The sequence below is a fragment of the Raphanus sativus genome, chromosome 5 (genome assembly GCF_000801105.2).
Source record: "Raphanus sativus cultivar WK10039 chromosome 5, ASM80110v3, whole genome shotgun sequence".
Taxonomy (NCBI): Eukaryota; Viridiplantae; Streptophyta; class Magnoliopsida; order Brassicales; family Brassicaceae; genus Raphanus; species Raphanus sativus.
Window position 1 is genome coordinate 6,026,343 of NC_079515.1, and position 22,563 is coordinate 6,048,905.

Consider the following 22,563-nt stretch of genomic DNA (forward strand, 5'->3'; position numbering starts at 1 on the left):
TCCCGAGATCTCTTCCAGAGCCACCGAAGTCGCCATCATCTACCCCATCGCTTCCTTCCCCGAAGAGACCCATCGATCCATCGAGTTCTCAGCCGGAAGTGAAGCCACATCTACTACCTAAACATAACCGGAACACCGGAAAACTCCACTAAAACCGTCGTCGGAAGATGAAAAACCGTACGACGCATGCACCGATAGCCGACCGTTCACCAAAAGGTAGATGCCACGTCGGAGGCAAAAAGCCGGCCATCCACCGCAAGACACAGTACGACGCCGGGACCGGAGAACAATCCACCAAAAGATACGGCGGAGAGAAGAAAAGAAAAAACAAAAAGAAAAACAGAGAAGCCGGACCGACGGTGGCTGTGGAAGCCCACCTGTCGGCCGGAAAACACAATCGCGGCGGAAGTGGTTCTCTTTTTCTAGATAGAGGTCGGAGCGATTTTAGAGAGAGACGCACTCGCTCTGTTTGGTTGGTTTGCAAGTTTAATCATAACAACAACAGTTTGTCCACTCCAAAAACCATATGATTATTTCTCTTTCAGAAAAGCAATACATTAGTTAATTATATTAATCAGCTGTTGATAATTGGATTCCATTAAAGGAAATATAAAGCGAATTAAAATGATTTCACTAAGAAGACATTTCACGTAATTTTGACTTTCTTGGCCTAAGAGATAAAAACTTTTTCATGCAAAGAAACTTTAACATTGAGTTCAATTGGTTATCAATAATTAATCATATATTATTTTGTTGTAAACTATACCAAACTCCAAAAAATTCGTATCTTGTTGCCACAAGATTAAAGATTATACTAACAAAGTGGTCAGAACTAAAATAATACAACATCATGTTGGTTTTTGGAAATCAGATAAATAGTTTAATTAAAAAAATTTAAACTAGAACATAAAACATAAAAGAGTATCCCCACGGTCTGGAGCTTGAGCAAAAGTAAGAAAGAAGAACAAAAAGTTCAGTGAGAGGAGAAACTTAACACACACATATAATACAAATCGACATATTTATTACATAGATGGTGGGCTCGGAACCTCATCACCAGCATCATCATCATCATCATAATCAAAACCATCAGCAGCAGCAACAAAGGAGCAAAGAAGCTTTGGGGATGGTGGCTCTACACGAAGCCCTAAGAACCGTTTGTCTCAACACCGACTGGACTTATTCTGTCTTCTGGTCCATTCGTCCCCGTCCGTAAGTGTTTCTTTATCTGCTTCTCACTTTTTTCTCTTCTCTTCTCTTCTCTCTTTCTTAACGATGACGTTTTGCTCCTCAGGAGAGTTCGAGGCGGTGGCAACGGCTGCAAGGTCGGCGACGACAATGGAAGCTTGTAAGTTACACTTGTTATAGTTTTATTTATATTAATCAATGGTCAAGACTTTGCAGACATTTAGTTAATTAAGTCTTTTCTGGAACATGATTAAAATTAGGTCAACGTTTCCCACTTGTGGTTTATCGGTTTTAATTAGTCGCCGGAAGCTTTTCTCACAAACCTATTATCCGACAAGAAACTAGATAAGACCATCATTACCATAGGCTCGAGTTTTCAAAAAAAAAATCCAAAAGTTGCTGCATCAAGATTTAATGTAGACATGATATATAACGTAGTTATGTTTGCGACTCTATATAACTTTTCCAGTTATGTTGGTGACCTTTCCTTATGTTTTTTTTTTCTTTTTGGTATTATCTTTTTCTTTTCTTACTTACTATTTAGATATGATCTCTTTAATTAGAAGAAAAAAGAGTAATTGATCTGCAGAAAAGACATAGCTATAGGTTATATATAAAGAGGACGATCTTGTCTGATAACACAGTTTTTTTTAGCGAATGAACTACATGAATTAATTATATGACCAATAAATGTAGACGCATATATATGCTTTATGTATAATGACATCTGGGGCTGCAGGATGTTGATGTGGGAGGATGGATACTGCAGAGGAAGAGGAGGATCAGGAGATTGCTACGGAGAGATGGAAGGAGAAGATCCTGTTCGTAAATCTTTCAGCAAAATGTCAATCCAGTTATATAATTATGGCGAAGGGTGGGTATTTGGTAGGTCCTTAATTACATATTTGGATGTGTGAATGTACAAAAATATTGACCTTAATTATCACTGCAAACAAATTTACCAAAATGTAGAAAGTAGAAACTATTTTATTTACCAAAACGTAGAAAGTATTTATCCTCCGGTTTTCCTATCATATTTGCTGGTTAACAGGTTAATGGGGAAGGTTGCTTCTGATAAATGCCACAAATGGGTTTTCAAGGAACAAACCGAATCAGAATCTAATGCCTCTAGTTACTGGCAAAGCTCCTTCGATGCTGTACGTATATTTTAAAAATACAATTAATGAACATTTATGTATCTTAAGACTTGGATCTGTAGATTTTGTAACCCTAGCGAGATCCATCTCTACAAATATGCAGATTCCTTCAGAGTGGAATGATCAGTTTGAATCTGGAATCCAGGTAAGATAAAGTACACTAATCATATAGTATAATGTTATTTGGTTTCTTGTTCCTCAAGTAATCTTTTTTGATGTTTCTGATTGCACATTCAGACCATAGCTGTTATCCAAGCTGGACATGGCCTTCTACAACTAGGTTCTTGCAAGATTGTAAGTATAATTCACAGTAAACTAAAGTTCTTACTTGATGTATATCGGTAATGTTCTCTAAACCGGCCTGTTTTTACTCAGATACCTGAAGATCTGCACTTTGTACTTCGGATGAGACACACCTTTGAATCACTCGGTTACCAGTCCGGCTTTTACCTCTCTCAGCTCTTCTCCTCAAACCGCAGCCCTTCTTCTTCAAATACATCCCTCATGGGCTCGAACCACCCTATACTTCCTCCGCAGACACAACAACTACAACCCTCTCAGCTTCCTCTCTACAACTGGAGTGGCTCGAGCCAACGACCAATGATGGCTCAATCCTCTATGCCTGCCTACCAGCCTCACATGCCTTTCCCTGTGATGCCACATCAAAACAAAGAACAAGACTCCGACGTGAAATGGCCCACCGGGCTATCTTTCTTCAATGCATTGACTAACAACGTCAACGCTAAGCTTCTCTTTGATTCGGAGGGTTTAGGTGACAAACCAGAGCATCAGAGCCACCAGGACCAGAGCCAGGAACAGAGCAACGCTGAGAGTCATGCGAATCCGAGTGAGTTCTTGAGCCTTGATAGCCACCACCGAAACATGAGTTACTTGGAGTGATGATATTCGTGTATGACTCTCGTAAGGAACTTAGTTTGCTTCTTTTATATGTTTTTGTTTTTATGGTTTTGTCACTTGTGTTGGACATAGTTGTTTACTCTCCTTTTTCAAACAATCTACTATTTTATTTAGTTATTTTCAGCAGTTTGCATTTTTATTTCTTAAAGCTTTCTTGACCATTTCAATTTCTAAAATAATATATGATTTTAAATCACCATATTTTGTTGAGAGATGGTAGATTTAGTTTTAAAACTACGCTTACGGCGACTTATTCTTGGGTTCACCAACCAATAGGATTCAAGTATTTCTTATTTAATATCTTTTAAAAAAAAAGAAACAAAATCTTGTTAAATTATATTATGTTTTTAAAATAAATAACTAAAAATAAACAAAAACAGTAATAATTAAAAAAAAGTTTTTTTAATTTTTAAAACTATGATTCATCCAACGGTTTAGTATTTACCCAAGGGTTTAGGGTTTCCCAAGGATTTAGGGTTTAGTATTTAGGGTTTAGGGTTTAGTATTTTGGGTTTAGAGTTTTTGTTAAAAAAAAAATTTGCAACTACAACTATTTTTATTTATTTTTAGCTATTTATTTGAAAATATAATATAATTTAACAATATTTTATTTACTTTTTGAAAAGATATTAAATGTAAAATACTTGAATCCTATTGGTTGGTGAATCTAAAGGTTCACCCTAGGGGGTGAACCCAAGAATAACTCTTACGGCTTACTACAAAATATTGGTTTTGTAAAATCTAAGAGGGCGTTGTTTAGATGATCGATGATGTGTACGTAAGTTATAAATTACAAAGAACTAAAAGATAGATTGTAGTTTTGTTTATACATCATAATTAGTGATATCAAACCAAAATATTAGCTACACAACCCAAATATATAGATTTTATTCCTGAACATTCGATATACTTTGCTTCCAATAAACACGTTTTAATTTCACAAGTCTTTTCTCAGGCTCCCTCCAATGCATGGCACTCTCTACAGGTAAAAATCGCCGCCATTAAAATTCTTCTCCACCACTTCATCACCCTACTCCCTCTTCTCTCTTCCGCCTTCTTCCTAATCCTCGCCGCCTTTTTCTTCTTCCGGCCACCAACTCTTATCCCTCCACTTCTTTTCACCGGCGCAGGAGTTAGATACTGCCACCGCTGTGATGAATACGACCTGTATAGAGACGTTTTCACCATCTTCGTCGTGTTTACGGTTTCTCCGTATATACTAGTCGGAGGTTTCAAATCCAACGACCTGTGGTTTATGGTACTGTTGTTGTTGTTACCGTTGAAGCTGCTCGTTCTCGGAGAGTAAGAAGTTGAGCTGCTGTTACTACTACTACTGCTACCAAAACTACTCCGGCTATTCGTGCTAGTGCTCCGGGAGATGTGTTCACTGGTTATACGCGAGATTGACCACTTGGTGTTATTGCTTGGTGCTGGAAAAACGTGTGGCAAGAGACGGCCGTTGAAGAAGAGGTGATCGGCGGGAGAGTTTTCCGTGAACGAGTCTTGTGATGGAGAAGATGGAGTGAATGATCCGAACTCGAACTCCGGTGGCTGCTCGTTGGAGTTTATAATGGCTCTCCCGTGATTCTCCATTATGGTGGTGTGTGTGTGTATGATGTATGTGATGATCGTGTACTTGTTTAAATAGAGGGGAAGACACACGTGGTAAAAAAAAAGGGGGGGGGGAGTGAGAATCATATGATCTTGCCAGGTCAGAGTTTGAATAGAAGTAGCAAAGTCAAGCGATGGTGTTTGTAATGATCTTGTCTAGGTCTGTCGACCAGATCACGGATAAATTAAAGCCTGGACGCTATATTTTAAGTTTTCAACGATGCTAGATTTGAAGTGACCATCAGGTTAATTGCCGACAATAAAAAAAGTAACGATCAACGTTTCTATTTGTTTATCAGTTTATGTTTGTTTATTAAAGTTACCTAATTGCGTTGTAAAAACAATTAACTATACGTCGTATAATTGTTTTTAATTGATAAATTTCTTTGCTATCCTTATAATAAAAGCTCACTCACTCACATGTTTTACGCAGCGGATACAAGTCTCCCAAAGACACGCTTGGGGGTTAAAGCAAAAGCAATGCAACCTTATGAAATGAAGTCATTATCACCAATCAGACTATAAAAAAGATTCTCTGTGACTGTTGGTAACATAACACGATAAACCATTTAAAATTGCAGAGATTAATAAGTTATCCGATAGGATTTAATTAAAAGACCAGAAGAACTAAAGAACACATATAAACGACAAAGAGCTCGCACTGTGGCTTTTGTCTCCCATTAGCCAATTGTTTAGTGTTCTCTTTACTCTTTAAGACACCATGACCTAATTAAAGAACAGTACCTGTCATCATTAATCTCAGTGCTAATCATATTTTATGAAAACTATATTCACTAGTGATTATTCTCTTATTATTTAAAACTATAGGCTATATTTTATTGATATACTGTATATAGTTATGAAAGTAAAAGTCCACTCTAACCTTGGGCTTTCATCAGCCCATTTAGAAACTTTTTTTTTGTAAAAGAATTTAGAAACATTATTCCGCCGTTTATTATTAGGTAAAAAAAAAAAGAAGGACAAGTCATACGTGGCGCGAAGACGTCAATGATAGCCGCAAACAAAGCGGCGGAGAAAGGTGACGATGCAAGTGCAACAAATGGCTTGCGTGTCATCTTCCCAGCTACTCTCACAGTTTTACTATCTCTCTCCCTCTTATCTCTCTCTTACGCTCGCAAAACAAAGATAGCTTCTCCTGTTCTTTGCATATTACATTATCATATAATCGTGTTTTCATCTTGGAGCCATGGCCGCCGGTAAGGAAATTTTCCACAAGATGAAGGAATCCGTCAAGGTATCGATTCGTTGTTACTTCGACATTCGATAATATTAGCCATTATATTTGAGTATACTTCTTCTCGGATCATGTCACATGATGGCTTTGGTACAGAACGTAGCATGTAACGCTGTATCCGTTATATACTTAGGCTTGTTGGAATATGATTATGGTCTCTATATGACGTCGAGTTAGGTTTTTGATCCCGATACGATACACTAAAAGTGATAACAGAGGAAAAACATGTGTTTGCTAATTAATATGAAACTTCGTCTCTGTTATATTACCTCTAGGAGAAAGTTGGGCTTGGTGCGTCTGCTACTTCTGCAGATTCAGGGAAAGGCAAGAGCAAGATGTCGAAGCAGATCACGCATGGTTTCCACTTGGTCAAAGGGAAAGCTTTTCACGAGATGGAGGATTACGTGGTTGCCAAATTCAAACAAGTTGATGACAATGAGCTTGGCCTTTTCGCTATCTTCGATGGCCACCTTAGCCACGAGATCCCTGACTACTTATGCTCCCATTTGTTTGACAACATCTTGAACGAGGTATTAACGCATTTGATAGTTTCCTCTAAAACTGCCTACAACAAGTCTCGTTTTCAAACTTATATATATATATATATATATATGTTCTTCTTGTAGCCAAATTTCTGGCAAGAACCAGAGAAAGCGATCAAGAAAGCTTATTACATAACGGACACGACGATTTTGGACAAGGCATCTGATTTGGGTAAAGGTGGTTCCACTGCTGTGACAGCTATATTAATCAATTGTCAGAAGCTGGTGGTTGCTAATGTTGGTGACTCGAGAGCTGTTCTTTGCACAGCTGGTGTTGCCAAGCCACTCTCAGTTGATCACGAGCCCAACATGGAGAAGGATGAAATTGAGAACAGAGGCGGATTCGTTTCCAACTTCCCTGGTATCTAATTTGAATGCATTTTATGTTATTATTATGTGATGATCTTCATGTTAGATCATGTGTATGCTTGAGCTCAGGGGACGTTCCTCGAGTTGATGGTCAACTGGCTGTGGCAAGGGCCTTTGGTGATAAGAGTTTGAAGATGCATTTGAGTTCAGAACCATATGTTACGGTAGAGATCATTGAAGATGATGCAGAGTTCCTTATCCTAGCAAGTGATGGGCTTTGGAAGGTTTTAGTTCTATCATACTCAACTCTCAACATTTGGCACTTGTATATATGGTTATTACTTATTATTCAAAATCTTATAGGTCATGTCGAACCAAGAAGCGGTTGATTCGATTAAGGGAATAAAAGATGCAAAATCTGCATCAAAGCACCTCTCAGAAGAGGCTGTGGCAAGAAAAAGCTCAGATGATATCTCAGTGGTCGTAGTTAAATTTCAGTGAGCTCGGTTTAAGGTTAGTTATAATCTTCTCTGCTTCTTTTGGGTTGACTTGTATCACTTGAGAGTAAAAGAACACATCATAATCATTTATTGGATCATACAAGACAAATAAACATAATTAGAGGATACAAGAGTTTGTGGATAGATTTTACCAAGAAAAAAAAAAGAGTTTGTGGATAGGCATCCTTAACATGATAACATAAAGGGTACTAGAATTTTGCAGTTAAATATTTGTCTAGGATTCAATACCACGATTCACTTCTCTTGACATGGTACTTAGATGTCATTATTTGGATAACAAGAGAACTGTAGATATAGAGCATAAGTAGATGACAGAAGAGAGGGAGCGGGCAGGTGTGTTGGTGTTGTTTATCTGATCTGTGGTCGCTTGAATGATGAGTTGGTCATAGGAAGTTTCATGTCTATCCTTCTTCTTTCTTGAGTCTGGGTCAAGCTAATCCCGCTCCGGCCTGACCCTTCTCCGAAACTGTCACCAGATATCTTCCTCCTCCTCTCATTGTGTCCAGCTAAGCGCCTCCGGCAACTTCTTTTAGTTTCATCAAACTCTGCTAGCTCATGAAACCTGCTTAAACCCCAAAACTATCAATTTGAAAAACAGACTACTTCTTTGATTAACTTGTAGAAAATAATTTTGAAGGGAAGAATGGTACCTGCTGCATTGTTGGCAAAAACGTTGCTTGACTCCTGCAACAGTTGCAGAAGATGCCTTTGCATGAACTTCACAGACTCTGTGTCTGCGGTAATACTGCTTGGCCTCAGTTAGGTTAGCCGTGCACCTATCGACCAGGCACAGCCGCAAGGGAACACGGTCTGTGCTAGGACCTCTAGCTCTCTCCATCACTCTCTTCCTTTTGTCTTCATCACCTCCATCATTCTCTTCTCCATCCATGCCATTCTCCATTTCTTCTTCAGCAAGGTTGGTGGCTATAGCCTTGTCTTTCAAGTAACCCCACTGTCGTGATCTCTGACCCTCCATCTCTAGTAAAGATTTTAAGCTGTGATGTTGAGAAGATGGTGCTGAAGCTATGGTTAAGACTAAGCAGTGTTGATGTATGGGCTTGGGGTTTAGAATGAATGTGTTTGTTGAAGTGTTTAAAAAGGGGAAGAAAAGTTGGGAGATGGACCACTGTGTCCTTAGATGCTTCTCTGGTAGAATAAGTACTTGATACAGTGATGTGCTTACTCCTCCCCTCCCCCCCCCCTCCCCCCCCCCCCTCCCCCCCCCCCCAAAAGAATAGAGAGTTGAGAGTTTTGATTGGAAAATTTGTTATTACCAGTGAAAAGGTCTTATGTGATTTTGGCCTGTTCTCATTAAATGAATAATTGGTACAACCTATCTATTGTACTTCACTTTATTTATTTGACTTTTAACTGGGAACCATTAATTTCTTCTAAGATAGCATTGATGTTCTTCTAGTAATGAAGGATGATCCTTACTGACCAGTGCTGTGCAACTGTGGAACATATAGTACATAGAAGAGCTGGATTATCATAATTTACACATGGTCCTCCCATGTAACTTTTATTTTTTATCTCTAGAAACAGACAAAGATCCCAATAAATGGTGACATACTTTGTGGTGGATGTAGCCTATTGGATTCATCTGCTTGCAACCCTAGTGGTCATCTGTTGTTTGGACTCGTATAGACAAGGCATTTAAGATTAGCTTAGGACTGGAGAAAAAGATGGTTTTGTTCAGTTTAAACATTTGTCTTTTTTTTTTGCTACATGCTAGTTTGTGTTTGGTGTAACTTGCCTCGTCTTGGTATTTGATGTTGGCAGCATGAATATTATGTATGTCCTGGACCATGTTATATGAACGTAATTAGTTGATGCTTGCACACTTTCTCTTTATCATTGTCACCTACAAAGGTTCTATTTTGTGGGAGGGTAAAATAACAAATTAAAAGATGGAAATTAAATATGTGATGTCACTTTAGATAGGAGGTCAATTCCAACGACACTTGGAATTATTTTTGATAGATATCTGTGATGTTTAAGGTTTAAAGTTTAGCTGCTCAACATAGATTTTCTTCACATAATAATTATGACCCTAAAGTGAAAAAATCCTTTTTACCCTTTTTTCTCTTACCTTGTTTTGTTTTTTACCTCTGCAGATTCCATTGATCATATGTCTTTACTGGTCACTGAAACAAGTAAAGAGTAGTTTGGAACAGCTAAGGAATCAAAACAGGAAACAAAGCATGGGCGTTTCCTACTCTGTAAAATACAGTCATCATCACTACTTCTATTTACTCCTTTTCTTTTGCAAACTTTGTGACTCCTTTGTCTGTTTCTTTGTGGGAATAAAAATCAACAATTGAGGCTTTCTCTGCTTCTCTTTGTATTGTATCTTTTTTTTACTATACATTACTGCAGTGTACGAAAGATAAATAGTTAAAAATAGTGGGTAGTGAAAGAGACAAGACATAAAAGGTTTCACATGCTAAACTGTACTCATGTCTTGAATCTATCATCTGAGCTTTTGGGGGAATTTTGCAAGGTTGCACTTGTTTTTAGATAACAAAATAGGTCCCTTTTCTTTCTCACATCTCTCCCTTTTATTCTCTACTCCGTCCTCAAAATTAAACATGTTCTAGCACACACTAAAAGAATATGATATATAGATGAACTTTATATGGTTTTTGCTAACGTTTTGTAAGCTATTGTGTGAGCAAGATGTGATTCTTTTTAAGTGTTGTGAAGAACAAAGTGAACAAAGGGTCGAATATGATAAGTTAATGCTCGTCTCTTTCTGATGGGCGCCAAATTCAAGTTTTGGCCCCTACAAAGGATTAGATAATTTCCTAAAATCGAACCTTAGGAAAAAAGGAGATGCTATTATATTAATCCAAGAAAGTGGAGAATATTTCATTCTCAGTCATGGCGAATTTCTCTAGCTCCGCATTTTTGTCACTTCGACGTTAGGAAACAAAACGCAAGTAGCTATCCGTTAAGCCACTACTAAAACACTAGATAATCAGAGATGCCTCATTTCGTTTTCGGTTCCACTTGTCTTCTAAATATCCAAGGGAATTAGTTCTGTTTATTTGCCACAGATGCCAAAACTCGAGATGATAGTATGAAGGATTTAACATAAAAATACTCTTAGAAAACTATGAAAGGTTGAAACAATGTAGATAATATTTAGTAAACTCAATAGTGCTAGTATGTCAAAAAAAAATGCAATCTGTCTTCTCGATTTTAAATAATTGAAAGCGAGATAATTATATCTAGTGTACAAATAAATGATACACAAGTGTCATGATCATTTTTTTGAAGAGTTGAAACTGTTAAAAGTACTATTTGAGTAAACAGTAGGCAACTTGTTATAGCGATGTTGAACCTAGGGAATTTGTCTCTCCATATATGGGAATCTGTTTCTCCATTTATGCTATCCAGCTGTGTCAAACATTAATCACTTTGCAGTTTATAAATTTGTCAGTTTACGTACACACTTAATTTTATCATTGCTTGCACGCATCTACCCCACGTTATTATCCCTTCATGAATAAAAATGTACAGATTATGATTTAATCTTTGTACATATATGCAGTTTTTGGAGATATGCCGCGCAAAAACTTTGCCCAAAACTTCAAAACGATTTGTTATTTTCCCGTTTTAACTGATAAGAACAAAATGTAATCAAATCTAGTAACGGGTTCCTTCATAATTGAAACAAACAACAACGATAAGAAAAGAAAAAAAGAAGAAGACAATAGACACCCTCACGCATTCTCTCACGGTGATTTATTCTCGCCGTCGGTTTGCTGATGATGTAGATCCTCCACACCTCTATACTCCGTGGTGTCAACAGGCTGCCTCACATCCTTCAGCTCGACCGCGACCTTGTCCTCTTGAATCCTGTCGCCGTTGTCATCATCTCCCGCAACGGCTTCGCTGATGTTCTGACCCGTTTCCTTAGCCGCTTTCCAGGCCCCGTCCATCGCATCCTTCATGTTATCTCCTGCGTTCACAGCTGCATCCGTCGCTTTCTTCACCCCTTCCTTTGCCTTATCTGTCACGTAACTCGCTGTGGACCTATCGTCGTGACGGTCTCTCATGCTCTATACAACAACAAAAAAGAGTCTTAATTAGTATCAATGAAAGTTATAACGAGAAATAAAAATGATCTATACATTATCAACGTGGAAACCCAAAATGATATATCATACTAGTTGTGGACTTACCTCTGTTTGCCTAAATGCGGTGAAGAGGCGGTCGAACCGGGTGGTAGCGTGTCGGAGGACATAACCGGAGATATCTCCGCCATGAGTTTTTGAAATGGTCAGCGTCGTGAGTCTCTTCATCGAAAGCCTAATCGGCATAGTTAATTTTCTTGATCTCACTTAATCTGTTGCTTTTCCCCACATTACCTCAAACTGCTTTATGAAGAAGTACTTAACTTAGTGAAGATCCAAAGCTTGCGGAACGGTGGAGGACTAGGCCAAGGACACGTAAACAAAAAGTACGACACGTTTTACTACCTTGATGCGTCGTGTCTCGACACGCGCTCATAACGGCACACCCACTCACAAAAGACTAAAAAGCTTGTCCATCTTAATGGGCCGTTCTAATGGGCTTGTCCATACTAATGGGCCGTTCTAATTGTGGCCCATTAGAGAGTTCTCACGAAATCAATCAAAGCTGGCACTCAAAAGTTTTATCTCTTTCATTGGAGTTTGCAAAGAGACTAACGATCGCCCCGGAGAAAATGGGGGAGATAAAGTGTGTCGGAGTAGTGGGTGCTGGTCAGATGGGTTCAGGAATCGCGCAGCTCGCCGCCACGAACGGCCTCGACGTCTGGCTCATGGACGCTGATCGCGACGCGCTCTCTCGAGCCACCGCAGCTATCTCCTCCTCCATCAATCGTCTCGTCTCCAAAAGCCTAATCTCCAAGGCAAGAACTTTCCTCCTTAGAATCTAGATTTCACAATTAAAGATTGTTGCTTCATTGATTTTAGATCACGCATATTAGCTTCTTAGGGCTAATTAACGATCATGTGGAGTAGACTCTCTGTAGTTCTTCTTATGATTTCAGACAAAAGTGTGTTTCAGGATTTAGGACAGTTAAAAATGGGTCGGGTGGTTTTGTAACATTGGCAGGAAGTAGGTGATGATGCTATGCGTCGCCTACGTTTAACATCAAACCTCCAAGATTTGCGGTCTGCTGATATCATCGTGGAAGCCATTTTGGAGTCGGAAGAGATTAAGAAGAAACTGTTCAAGGATTTAGATGGTATAGCCAAGAGCTCTGCGATTCTAGCTTCCAACACAAGTTCCATCTCCATTACTCGTCTTGCTTCCGCAACACAAAGACCTAGCCAGGTGTGTCACAATAAATAATACTCTTTGTTCTTGTTCATAAGTATCATCAGGTCCAAACATTTTCAAATAGTGTGTGTTTCTTCTTCGTATATAGGTCATTGGAATGCACTTTATGAACCCTCCTCCTATAATGAAACTGGTTGAGATCATTCGCGGCGCGGATACCTCAGAGGAGACGTTTGTTGCTACAAAATCTCTGGCTGAAAGGTTTTGATTTTTTTTTTAATAATAATAAAACCGGTAACTAACTAACAGCTAGCTAACTTAACTGCAGGTTTGGCAAGACAACAGTGTGTTCACAGGACTACGCGGGCTTCATCGTGAACCGGATCCTCATGCCGATGATCAACGAAGCGTTCCACACACTTTACACAGGGGTGGCTACTAAGGAAGACATTGACAGCGGGATGAAACACGGCACAAACCAGCCGATGGGGCCTCTGGAGTTGGCGGATTTAATCGGTCTAGACGTGTGCTTGTCGATAATGAAAGTGTTGCACCAGGGGCTTGGGGACTCGAAATACGCACCGTGTCCACTTCTTGTTCAGTACGTTGATGCTGGAAGATTAGGTAGGAAACGAGGAATGGGTGTTTATGACTACCGTAAGAAGCCTGTTACTCCATCTCCTCGGCTTTGATAAAGCAAAGCACAAAATCTGTAATAAAGATGATGAAGATACATTTGGCAACAGTAAATGCTTTACTCGACTGTGTTTGGTTTCTTTCTTTTTTTCCTTTTTATGTTTCTTGGTCATCGCGTCCAGCATACTCGAATTTAGATTGAAAGAATAATAAAGGGTTACCTAAAATGAATTTTTTTTTTTTTTTTACAACGAAAGCTCCATATTTTATTAAGAAACTACCAATGGGTTGGCCGTTAGAGCCATCCAGGTTGATAGTTGAGGGTTTACATGGGAGAAAGAGTGACCACGAGCACGAGCTTCTTTTACAAGGCAATCGGCTCGGAAGTTTAGAGAACGAAGAATAAAAGACATGGAGCAAAAAGTAAACATAGAATGAATAAGATGGAATTCATCAAATTCAGCCAACAAAGATGGCCATTTGTCTTCTTCATCTTCTTCGAGTAGTTTGACAAGCTAGAGGCAGTCAGTCTCGAAAGTTATAGAACTATGGTCCAGCTGAATGGAGGATTTCATGGCCCACAGCAAAGTTTGGAACTCTGCATGTAGGGGGATTAAGACTCGGTTACTATCAAATGAACCATAAGTCGTCATCCCATCTTCGGTCTTCAGGACCATTCCCCCACCTAAAATGAAATTATTTTGTGTATAAATTGTTAATTTCCACTGGTAGACAGTTTAGGAGAGATGATAGAAAAGAAACACATGATAACTTAGTATATACTGTATATATGTTGATGATGCAATGAATTATAGCTAAAGAGACAAATCTAAGTTGACAAAACAAATATAGCAAATGACAAACCCTTTACATTAGTTTATTACTATCTTAAACCAAACTTCAATGGTAACTCCCTTCAAAGGTTTATCAATAGGTTGCTTCTGAGATTGTCCGTTAATAGTTTTTCTTTTTTATTAGGAACTATATTTTAAAAATCTAATTGTAAATCTTGCGTATGTTTTATATTTTTAATAGTGATGCGTGAGCATCTTCTTATCTTTGACCTCTCATATTCTCTTTATTTGAAATTTTAATTGACATGATAACAGTAAAAAAAGCAAGGACTAAAAAGCAGAGCAGGGTTAAAAATGAAAATTACAGTGGTAGTAAAAATTATAAACATTCTCTCTCTCTCTCTCTCTCTCTCTCTCTCTCTCTCTCTTTCTCTCTCTCTCTCTCTCTCCTCAAGAAGTTGAATTATCCGGTGAAGCTGCCGATACTCTCGGAGAAGTAACAGGAAACAGCGGCAAAAGCTGCGGCTCCGTTTCCCTCGGAGTTGAAATGGGCGACTTATGCAAGTAATAACCTTTCTCTGAGATCGCTCTCTCTTCCTCCGACAATGGCGACATCCTGTCGAACGGATCGTGACCGTCGCCACCGTGCTTCAGCGGCGTCACGGGACTGTTAAGCGCGAGCTTCGGGAAGTCGAGACAGCTAGGCGACAGAATCTCCTGGTTTCTCGGCGAGAATCTTGGGCTTCCGGCGCCGTTTCCACCGCGGCCGCCGATCATGAGCGTATTGATCATGAGGCTGTTGCTGTTCGATCTCCTCTCGTAGAGTTTGTTTCCCGAGTGTTGTTTCTTCGGCTGTGTCGTTTTGATCGGCGGAATCACGAAAGTACTCTTGCCGGAAGGAGACGGAGGAGGACGCGGCGAGTCCGGGGATCTCGGGGAGGAGCTTCCGGTGAGCATCTGGACGACTTGTTTGAAAGAGGAAGTGTCTGCTTGGACAAAGGTTGTTGGGTAGTGATCAGATCTGGTTATGATGTGGTGATGTAAAGATCCGTTGATGATGGAAGAGGAAGTAGTGGAAGATGGGTTTCTTGAATCTCCTGGTTTTGTCTCCATTTATGTTTTCTCTTTAGAACTCACACCAAAGTCTATATAACTAGAAGTCTTCTGTGTGAGTTTTGAGTGAAAGAGAAGATAATGATGAAATTAAAAAATGGAGGAGGGTCTCCTCTTGAGGTTTTGGGATTATAAAAGAAGTTGGATTGGTTGTTTTGTTTAATTTTGGAATCTTTCTTTATTAAAAAAAATAAAACTATTGCAACAAAATATAGACAGATAAAAGTTGACATGAGGATTTGTGTCCAGGGAATCAAAATATGTTTTATTAGGCAGTTTTTTTAATTCTTACTTTGAATTTGTCTGCCATAGACCATAGTGCACAAAGGGAAAAAAATTGTGAATTAGATAAAAGAAGAGAACTTTGTCTTTATTAGGCTCTGATATTATAATTTACACATTATTAAGAGAGTGCTCGCATAACTTTGAAAAGTATTATTAGAAATTCAACTTTATCGAGCAACAAATTATATTTGATATATGTTACAAAAGTTTCAAGATGAAAAAAGTGTGAAAAAGTTGACAACATAAATGCCTTTTCTTTTTGCAAAATAAAAAGGAGATATTCATTCATAGTGTTCCTCTCGGCTGACGTAATTATCAGAGTTATATCTTTATGTGCATGCCATACATGATACATATGTGAATATATAGGACTATCGTATCTAGGAAATGTTCCATATACCAATCAAAGTAGTACACATAACCTATATTGTGTTTGCGCATAATGTATGCGTCATGCGTGTGAGTGTGACATCGACGTATCAATTTTTGATTTGTGATTACAAATGAAAGAAACTTCGAGTTCTTTCTCTTAGTGGACAATTTATATGTGTGCCATATTGCAGACCTTTTTCAACTAAAAAATATGGTAGATATACAAGACCATGATACAATCAATCAACAAGAAAAGATAGAGATATTATAGCTTAAGTAAAAAATAAATAAATAATGAACTAGTCGAAGTTTGAATAACGTATACATAAACATATACGGAACAATTATTTGGAATTTGTTTTTTTCTTCCTCTTACGACTCGTTCACATAATTAGACGTTTGGCTAAATTAGAGGAAAAAACTTATTTAGTATTTATTCATTATGATTAGAATAACTCTAGTCAATATTTTTTCCTAATTCTAACAAAAATCTTTTGTGCAAGTTTCAGTTTAGACTGGCTTTTTCTAGAAACAAAGAAAAAAGAAAGATGCGATAGGCGTGCATGTATTGAGCCGCAAACCCTAATGATAAGTATATAAACTAAAAGTCGTCTGACCGTCGGTTTATTTCTCTTAGTTGAACGAGTAAACTTCGGTTTGGCCGGTCGGAACTTTAAATATTAGTAGTATATAGTTGTCTATAAGAAGCATAATATATGTTGATAGAAAATAGTAGTACATACCGTGTCTGGGCACAGTTTTATTTCGTAGAAGTACCGGTTTGGTTCGTTTTCAATAAAGCTTTTTCTCTTCTCTAGTCTGCTTACTGAATTAACTAGTGTTAACGAGATTTGTGATTATATTGATACATTCTTTTTTTGGTAACAATGTAGGCAAATCATATTTTATCATAGCTGTGGTTGAAAGTCAATTGCAATAATCAGACGGTGGGACAATAATTAATTAGTGTTATCTATGAAAGCGAGAAACGAGCTCATGTAAATAAGTAAACATTAAAGAAGGTGATGTATCTTTGCTGCTTAACCCACAGTTGGTTTCCCACTTTCTTTCCTTTTACTTATTTTGGTTGCTAATGTGCTTTCGAATATATTCATACCACTTCAAATTGAATTCGTAATACTAACTATATTAATTAACCATTCATCCACCATTAACTGAAAAGGTAAAATTCAAAGTTTTCATGGTAAGCTAACGATGCCTTATATTAGTGGCTAAGAAATGTTTTATTGTCATTATCATTAAGTAGTTAGATTCTACCTAATAAAACATATTTTCAGGATATCTAGGTTAAACCATCGTCACATTTCATTCAAACCATATATGTTCCCATTTTACCTAAATTCCGCTACAAAAGAATAACATACAAGTAGAGCATCTATATATAAATATGATCCCATTTTACCTAAATTCCGCTACAAAAGAATAACATACGAGTATGAGCATCTATATAAATGATTCTGATCTCTTTTTCGGGTCTGATAGATGATGTTTGGTGATGTTTAACTATTCACCATCGTTCACTGCATGAAAAAGATCCAAGCACAAGTGTCTACAAGCAATTTTAACCGTCTGTAATAGTAATTAAACACACAAAAACAATTGATAAAGTATGTAGTTTCTTTGAAGCCTTCTTTTTTTTTAAAAAAAGTATGTAGTTTCTTTTTCCACACGAAAATATTAGTTTAATGAAACAGAGAAGACAAACGAGAACATGTTAACATCTCAGAATTCACAGTCGGATTTTCCACTTGGTCAAGAGCTGCATAGGGTTGTCAATTAAAGTTCAAACATTAACAAACGAAAAGCAATTAAGCAAAACAATTTCTTGCATATCCACTCGTATATAAAAGACATACGAGCTAAACAATAAAAAGACATACGAGCTTATTGTAATTGTTTGATATAAACTTGGTCGCATTTTCATTTTGGGCCAATCTGACCCATAAGGATATTTTCCTGACCCTCTAGTGGATGGTAACCCCTATATTTCTCCGTAATAGTAGTACTACTATTGATAGTTTAATTAAGTGAGGAAATAAATAAATAACTCGAGATCAGAACACGAGAGTGAAGCTATAGCATCTAGGCTACAGACTGTATATAGAGTTACCAGATATCATGTGCGCATTGTCTTGGATCAATTTAACAGTACATAACTTGTATTTTTCTTCAAATAACGAAAATTTCTTCACGTTCTAAAGAATTTTTATTAATCATGCATGCTCGATGAAATTTCCGATCAACGCGGTTTAGCAACTAGCCACCGTAATGCTTCAAGTAAAGCAATGAGTCTGTGGAGGAGGTGGAAGTGAGAACTGAGAAGTGAACGACACTGTAGAGTGAAAACATTAGAGTATACTCTCTTTGTTTTATGGATAAAATTTTATACCAAGTTAATTCATACCGAAAAGAAAAGTTAATTTCATGTTTTTGACACATTAGAGTATACAAGCAAGCTTGACGGGAATGTGACTCTAACCGAGTTTAGTGGTACATCTGCCGTCAGCACACGTGCGAGGCTTGCATAGATTTCGGTGTGAGACAACTCAAGCATGAACAGCATGACTTCTCAAGTAGCACTATAGTAAAATGTCCTGTAGTATTGCCAAGTGAGAACTGAGAAAAGAAATATTATATTGAAACAAAAGTAAGTAACTTAGGAATAAAATGTGATGTATTTTGGATTAAGCAGGAGGATGGAGTTGATTACGTGACCAAATTTCCCCATAGTTAAATACTTTTTTCTAAACAAAAAAAAACTGTCGACAATACGATAATTTAAAAGGAAAATTTGTGAAATGGCTAAAATCTGAAGTGTAACTAAGAGAATGGCTCTGAAAAGACGGACGACTAAGGAAGTCTAGTGAGAGAGCTGAGAGAGAATTACAGACAGAGAAGTAAAGCGAATTGGTTCAGCTTCCGGCCGACGACGGTGGGCTCCTTAAGACACGTCGTCGGTCCGGATTTGTCTTTTATCTTGTTTGTCTGTATAGTTTTATATCGTTTCGTGTCATGTATTTTCTGTTTCGTCATCGGTGGCTCCGTACTCTCGTTGGAGCTGCATGTCCGTTTTTTTGCTCCAGTATCGCACCTATCATAGGATGGATGACTGGCTCTCGTCTCTGGGGCCGTGCTGTTTTTTTTTTCAGTTGTGGTCGCCGGCTATCGTATCTTCGGAAGTGCTCGAGCGGTGTGTCGTTTTAGTTCTCGTGGTGGGTGATCTGACTGTGGATGAGATCTCGTTTCAAATTGAGTGCAGCTCTCCAAAGATCAGATGTTTATGTGGTAGTTGCTGAATCTCCTAAACTCCATTAATTGTTGGTGGATGTGGTTTTTCGGTGGATGTGGTCAAGTTCCCAGCTTTCTCCGGTGGTCCATACTCTCTTTGGTCAGGTGTTGTTGATGACGACGATGGTAGCTCGTGTTCTGTTGCGATGCCGGTGGTGTGCCGACTTGAGGTCCCGGCGGCGAGACAAGACGAAAGAGATGATGATGTTTCAACCCTTGGACACGTGCCTCTTTTTTCTGTTTCGTGTGTAAACACGTGGTTGATGAGTGGTTGAGATGGGCTCATTCTCTTCTTTGGGCTTGGAATACTTGTTGGCCTTTGTTGGTCTTTGTTGTTTTTATGTTTATGAGTTGCCTTGTTGGGCTTTGTATGTTTACTATATGGTTTTTGTGTCTTTAATAATATATGATGGCGAAAAAAAAAAAAGAGAATGGCTCTGAATTTGACGTAGCTAAATTGGTAATATTTAGAGCATCTCCAAAAGGACACCCTATTTTAGAGTTTGCAAAACTCTAAATTTGAAGTTTCTAAGTGTTATTCTCCAAAAGCAAAACTTCAAACCTAACTTTAAAATTCTTTGTATTTTGCACTATGATCCCTATAATTGTTATTTTATGTTAAAGTCCTTATGTTTATCATACTTAATTTAAATTCATACAACTTTAAAAATAAATATCACTTATGTTAAAATATTATAGAAATATTAATTCATAAAATGTTACACTATATAAAATTTTACATAGAATACACAATTAAATATCAAAGTACAAGTAAAATATCACATTATCCTAAAAACTATTTTCTGTAATATTTTTATATATGATTAATAAGTGCATTTGTTAAGTTTTTTTTGTAATATTGTTGTTTTGTAAATCTAGTTTTAAAAATTATGTCTTTATTTTAAAGTTTTTATTTAATTTTATGTGTAAAATTTAAATTGTAAAGGAAAATTTGAAATATTTATGAGTTATAATTTTTTTAAGGATTAAAATGATTTAATTGACAAAATATTTAAGAATCATAAATGTAATATGTAATTATAACGACTAAAATACAAATAAAAATATGAAACTTCAAATTTAAAGTTTTGAGTAGTGACACTCTATATTTGAAGTTTCACTGCCCAAAACTTCAAATTTGAAGTTTTGAAGTTTTTTTTTGGAAAGTAAAAAACTTCGTATTTGAAGTTATAGAGTATCTTTTGGAGATGCTCTTAGCGCTCTGATTTTTACCGATTTTGTCTTTTATTGCTTGAAGTTACCGGTGACAAAATGATAAAGAGATAACATCGAGACCAACTTACTTGACCCATAATTTGTGTGAACTGTTCATATGTAATGAAAGAGAAGAGAGCAACGTCACTCTAATATATATGTGATAAATGATAAAGAGATGATGTCCAAACTCCGCGTATGTGGATAAAGATTTATGTCACGTGGTCATAACAGCATTCTTATCATGTATGATTTAACTTTGATAATTAACTGTTCTACTTCATCCCATCAATATAGTATAATACTATAAACATAAAGAGAATCCTAAGAGCATCATTATCCCAAAGCTCTTATTAGAGTGGCTTAGCTATTTTTTTAATAGTTTTTAAGTAGTAAAGTGAGTTAAGAGACATAGCTAAGAGATTTTAAAATTTACCACCTCCAATGCAAGTCGCTTAGTTTAGAGTTCTTAAAAAAGAATTAAACATTTTATGAAAAACATGTTTAAACAAGATGATCTCAGTTGGTTGAGAATGAGAGAATATGTGTGTGATCAAACGTGACTGGAAACTACAAGACTTCCTCCACGACAGAAAACTATTAGTTTACTCCCAATGCTACAAGACAACAAGACAGAAAACTACAAGACTTCCTCCACTCCGTGACACAAGAAAACTCCCAATGCTCCATTCTTTAATTCTGTCTTGCCCTGAAACACGAAGATGAATCAGTTTTGAAAAAACTTGAGACGAAGAAAACGAGAACAGTCACATGTTATTACATATTTTAATTATCATGTTTACAATAAGCTGATTATTTTGATTTCAACAAGGGCATTATACTAGAGACTACGGTCGGATTAAGCTTACCATGAGTAAAACTTGTTAAAATTCAACAAATCGTGTTTTTCTAATACTGATATGATAAGAGAGACAATTCATTGCAAAGCATTATTGAACAGACCGTGTTCGCTTAAACCTCGTTGATTCTCTCTTACAAGCGTAAAAAGAATAATTTAGTGTTGTTTACCTCTCAACTCTTTAAGTAGACGAAAAGAGAAGCCCTTTCAATCAACAGTCACAACAACGTGTGGCTTAAACATAGCTGCAGCATCAATAGTCTCCTTCAACTTCACCTGCAATCTCAAAACCAGAGAAGTAAATAAAAGAATCAAAAGATGCGGCAAAAGCTCCCACAAACCCATTACAGCAAAATCCATTACAGACAAATCCTCCATGGAACTTATAGTTTAGTTTAACATCTCACACGGAACTTATAAAGATGCGGCAAAAGCTCCCACAAACCCATTACAGCCAAATCCTCCATGGGAAACAAAAAAAAAACAAATTTTCACATCACTAATCTTACAGTATAAAAAAACAATTTTGTTAGAAGTAAATATACGAGATTTCAGTTTCCTTCAATCACAGATGCTTACCCTCCAACTATGGAAACAGAGGAGTAAAGGAGAGAGCTTTTTGAGGGAGAACATAAGACGAGAGCCGATGTTATCGCCAGAGACGATGAATACTCTTAGCTCCCCATCGGCTGCCGCCTTATCGATCCCCCTCTCTGTCCTCTCACACACCTACCCCCTTCGAAATCGATCTCCTTCGTCTTCTTCCTTTGGTGAGAGCGATAGAGATGAGAGAAAGAATACGAAAGAGAGAAAGAGATGAGAGAGAGAGAGACATCGTCGTTATGACGCGTGTCCCTAAGCGTCGTTGTTTCTGTGGCTTAATTAAGCGTCGACTTTTCTCTTTAAACTTCATTTTCTTATTTTTTTAATCAAAATTAATCTAAGCACTTTGGTTAAGCGCCCCGGTTAATGATGCTCTAACAAACCTCTAACTCAAAATACTAAATCGTAAACCAATCACCTCAAATCCATAAATACTAGATCATAAATCCAAATCCATAAATCTAAATCCAAGCGTTAAATATCTTTACATATATATATAGGGACCCATATATATATCAAGTCTAAGAATGCATTAGCACATGATTTGAAAATTTCATATCATCAAAATAAAGACACATGATATGAAAGTTCAAGAGTGTTCT

General features: G+C 37.3%; 7 protein-coding genes and 1 long non-coding RNA gene across 8 annotated transcripts; 3 read left to right on the top strand and 5 right to left on the bottom strand.

Moving 5' to 3' along the window:
• Nucleotides 1–921: 921 nt before the first annotated feature.
• Nucleotides 922–3,408, top strand: LOC108859809 (protein RICE SALT SENSITIVE 3). Its single transcript, XM_018633719.2, has 7 exons — nt 922–1,212; nt 1,295–1,348; nt 1,928–2,062; nt 2,240–2,345; nt 2,449–2,490; nt 2,583–2,639; nt 2,721–3,408. The coding sequence occupies exons 1-7, from the start codon at nt 1,034–1,036 to the stop codon at nt 3,243–3,245; spliced, it is 1,098 nt and encodes a 365-aa protein (XP_018489221.1). The 5' UTR covers nt 922–1,033; the 3' UTR covers nt 3,246–3,408.
• Nucleotides 3,409–4,040: 632 nt separating this feature from the next.
• LOC108858047 (uncharacterized) lies at nt 4,041–4,866 on the bottom strand. The gene has a single exon (XM_018632033.2). The coding sequence runs from the start codon at nt 4,854–4,856 to the stop codon at nt 4,215–4,217; it is 642 nt and encodes a 213-aa protein (XP_018487535.2). The 5' UTR covers nt 4,857–4,866; the 3' UTR covers nt 4,041–4,214.
• Nucleotides 4,867–5,970: 1,104 nt separating this feature from the next.
• LOC108861403 (probable protein phosphatase 2C 39) lies at nt 5,971–9,869 on the top strand. Its single transcript, XM_018635258.2, has 6 exons — nt 5,971–6,129; nt 6,405–6,659; nt 6,756–7,032; nt 7,110–7,264; nt 7,344–7,493; nt 9,619–9,869. The coding sequence occupies exons 1-5, from the start codon at nt 6,082–6,084 to the stop codon at nt 7,479–7,481; spliced, it is 873 nt and encodes a 290-aa protein (XP_018490760.1). The 5' UTR covers nt 5,971–6,081; the 3' UTR covers nt 7,482–7,493; nt 9,619–9,869.
• On the bottom strand, nt 7,544–8,667 carry LOC108861404 (squamosa promoter-binding-like protein 5). Its single transcript, XM_018635260.2, has 2 exons — nt 8,152–8,667; nt 7,544–8,063 (listed from the first exon to the last, which is right to left on the bottom strand). The coding sequence occupies exons 1-2, from the start codon at nt 8,475–8,477 to the stop codon at nt 7,850–7,852; spliced, it is 540 nt and encodes a 179-aa protein (XP_018490762.2). The 5' UTR covers nt 8,478–8,667; the 3' UTR covers nt 7,544–7,849.
• A 1,214-nt stretch (nt 9,870–11,083) lies between the features above and the next one.
• LOC108860151 (uncharacterized) lies at nt 11,084–12,015 on the bottom strand. Its single transcript, XM_018634057.2, has 2 exons — nt 11,692–12,015; nt 11,084–11,568 (listed from the first exon to the last, which is right to left on the bottom strand). Exons 1-2 carry the CDS (start codon nt 11,827–11,829, stop codon nt 11,242–11,244), a joined length of 465 nt encoding a protein of 154 aa, XP_018489559.1. The 5' UTR covers nt 11,830–12,015; the 3' UTR covers nt 11,084–11,241.
• A 145-nt stretch (nt 12,016–12,160) lies between these two features.
• LOC108856791 (uncharacterized) lies at nt 12,161–13,642 on the top strand. The gene is made up of 4 exons (XM_018630677.2): nt 12,161–12,401; nt 12,608–12,829; nt 12,924–13,036; nt 13,104–13,642. The coding sequence occupies exons 1-4, from the start codon at nt 12,216–12,218 to the stop codon at nt 13,465–13,467; spliced, it is 885 nt and encodes a 294-aa protein (XP_018486179.1). The 5' UTR covers nt 12,161–12,215; the 3' UTR covers nt 13,468–13,642.
• Nucleotides 13,643–14,461: 819 nt separating this feature from the next.
• On the bottom strand, nt 14,462–15,454 carry LOC108857451 (VQ motif-containing protein 19). Its single transcript, XM_018631439.2, has one exon. The coding sequence runs from the start codon at nt 15,316–15,318 to the stop codon at nt 14,656–14,658; it is 663 nt and encodes a 220-aa protein (XP_018486941.1). The 5' UTR covers nt 15,319–15,454; the 3' UTR covers nt 14,462–14,655.
• Nucleotides 15,455–20,965: 5,511 nt separating this feature from the next.
• Nucleotides 20,966–22,221, bottom strand: LOC130512470 (uncharacterized). Its single transcript, XR_008946004.1, has 4 exons — nt 21,938–22,221; nt 21,766–21,819; nt 21,529–21,634; nt 20,966–21,208 (listed from the first exon to the last, which is right to left on the bottom strand). It is a non-coding gene; the product is annotated as an uncharacterized LOC130512470 (long non-coding RNA).
• Between the last annotated feature and the right edge of the window lie 342 nt (nt 22,222–22,563).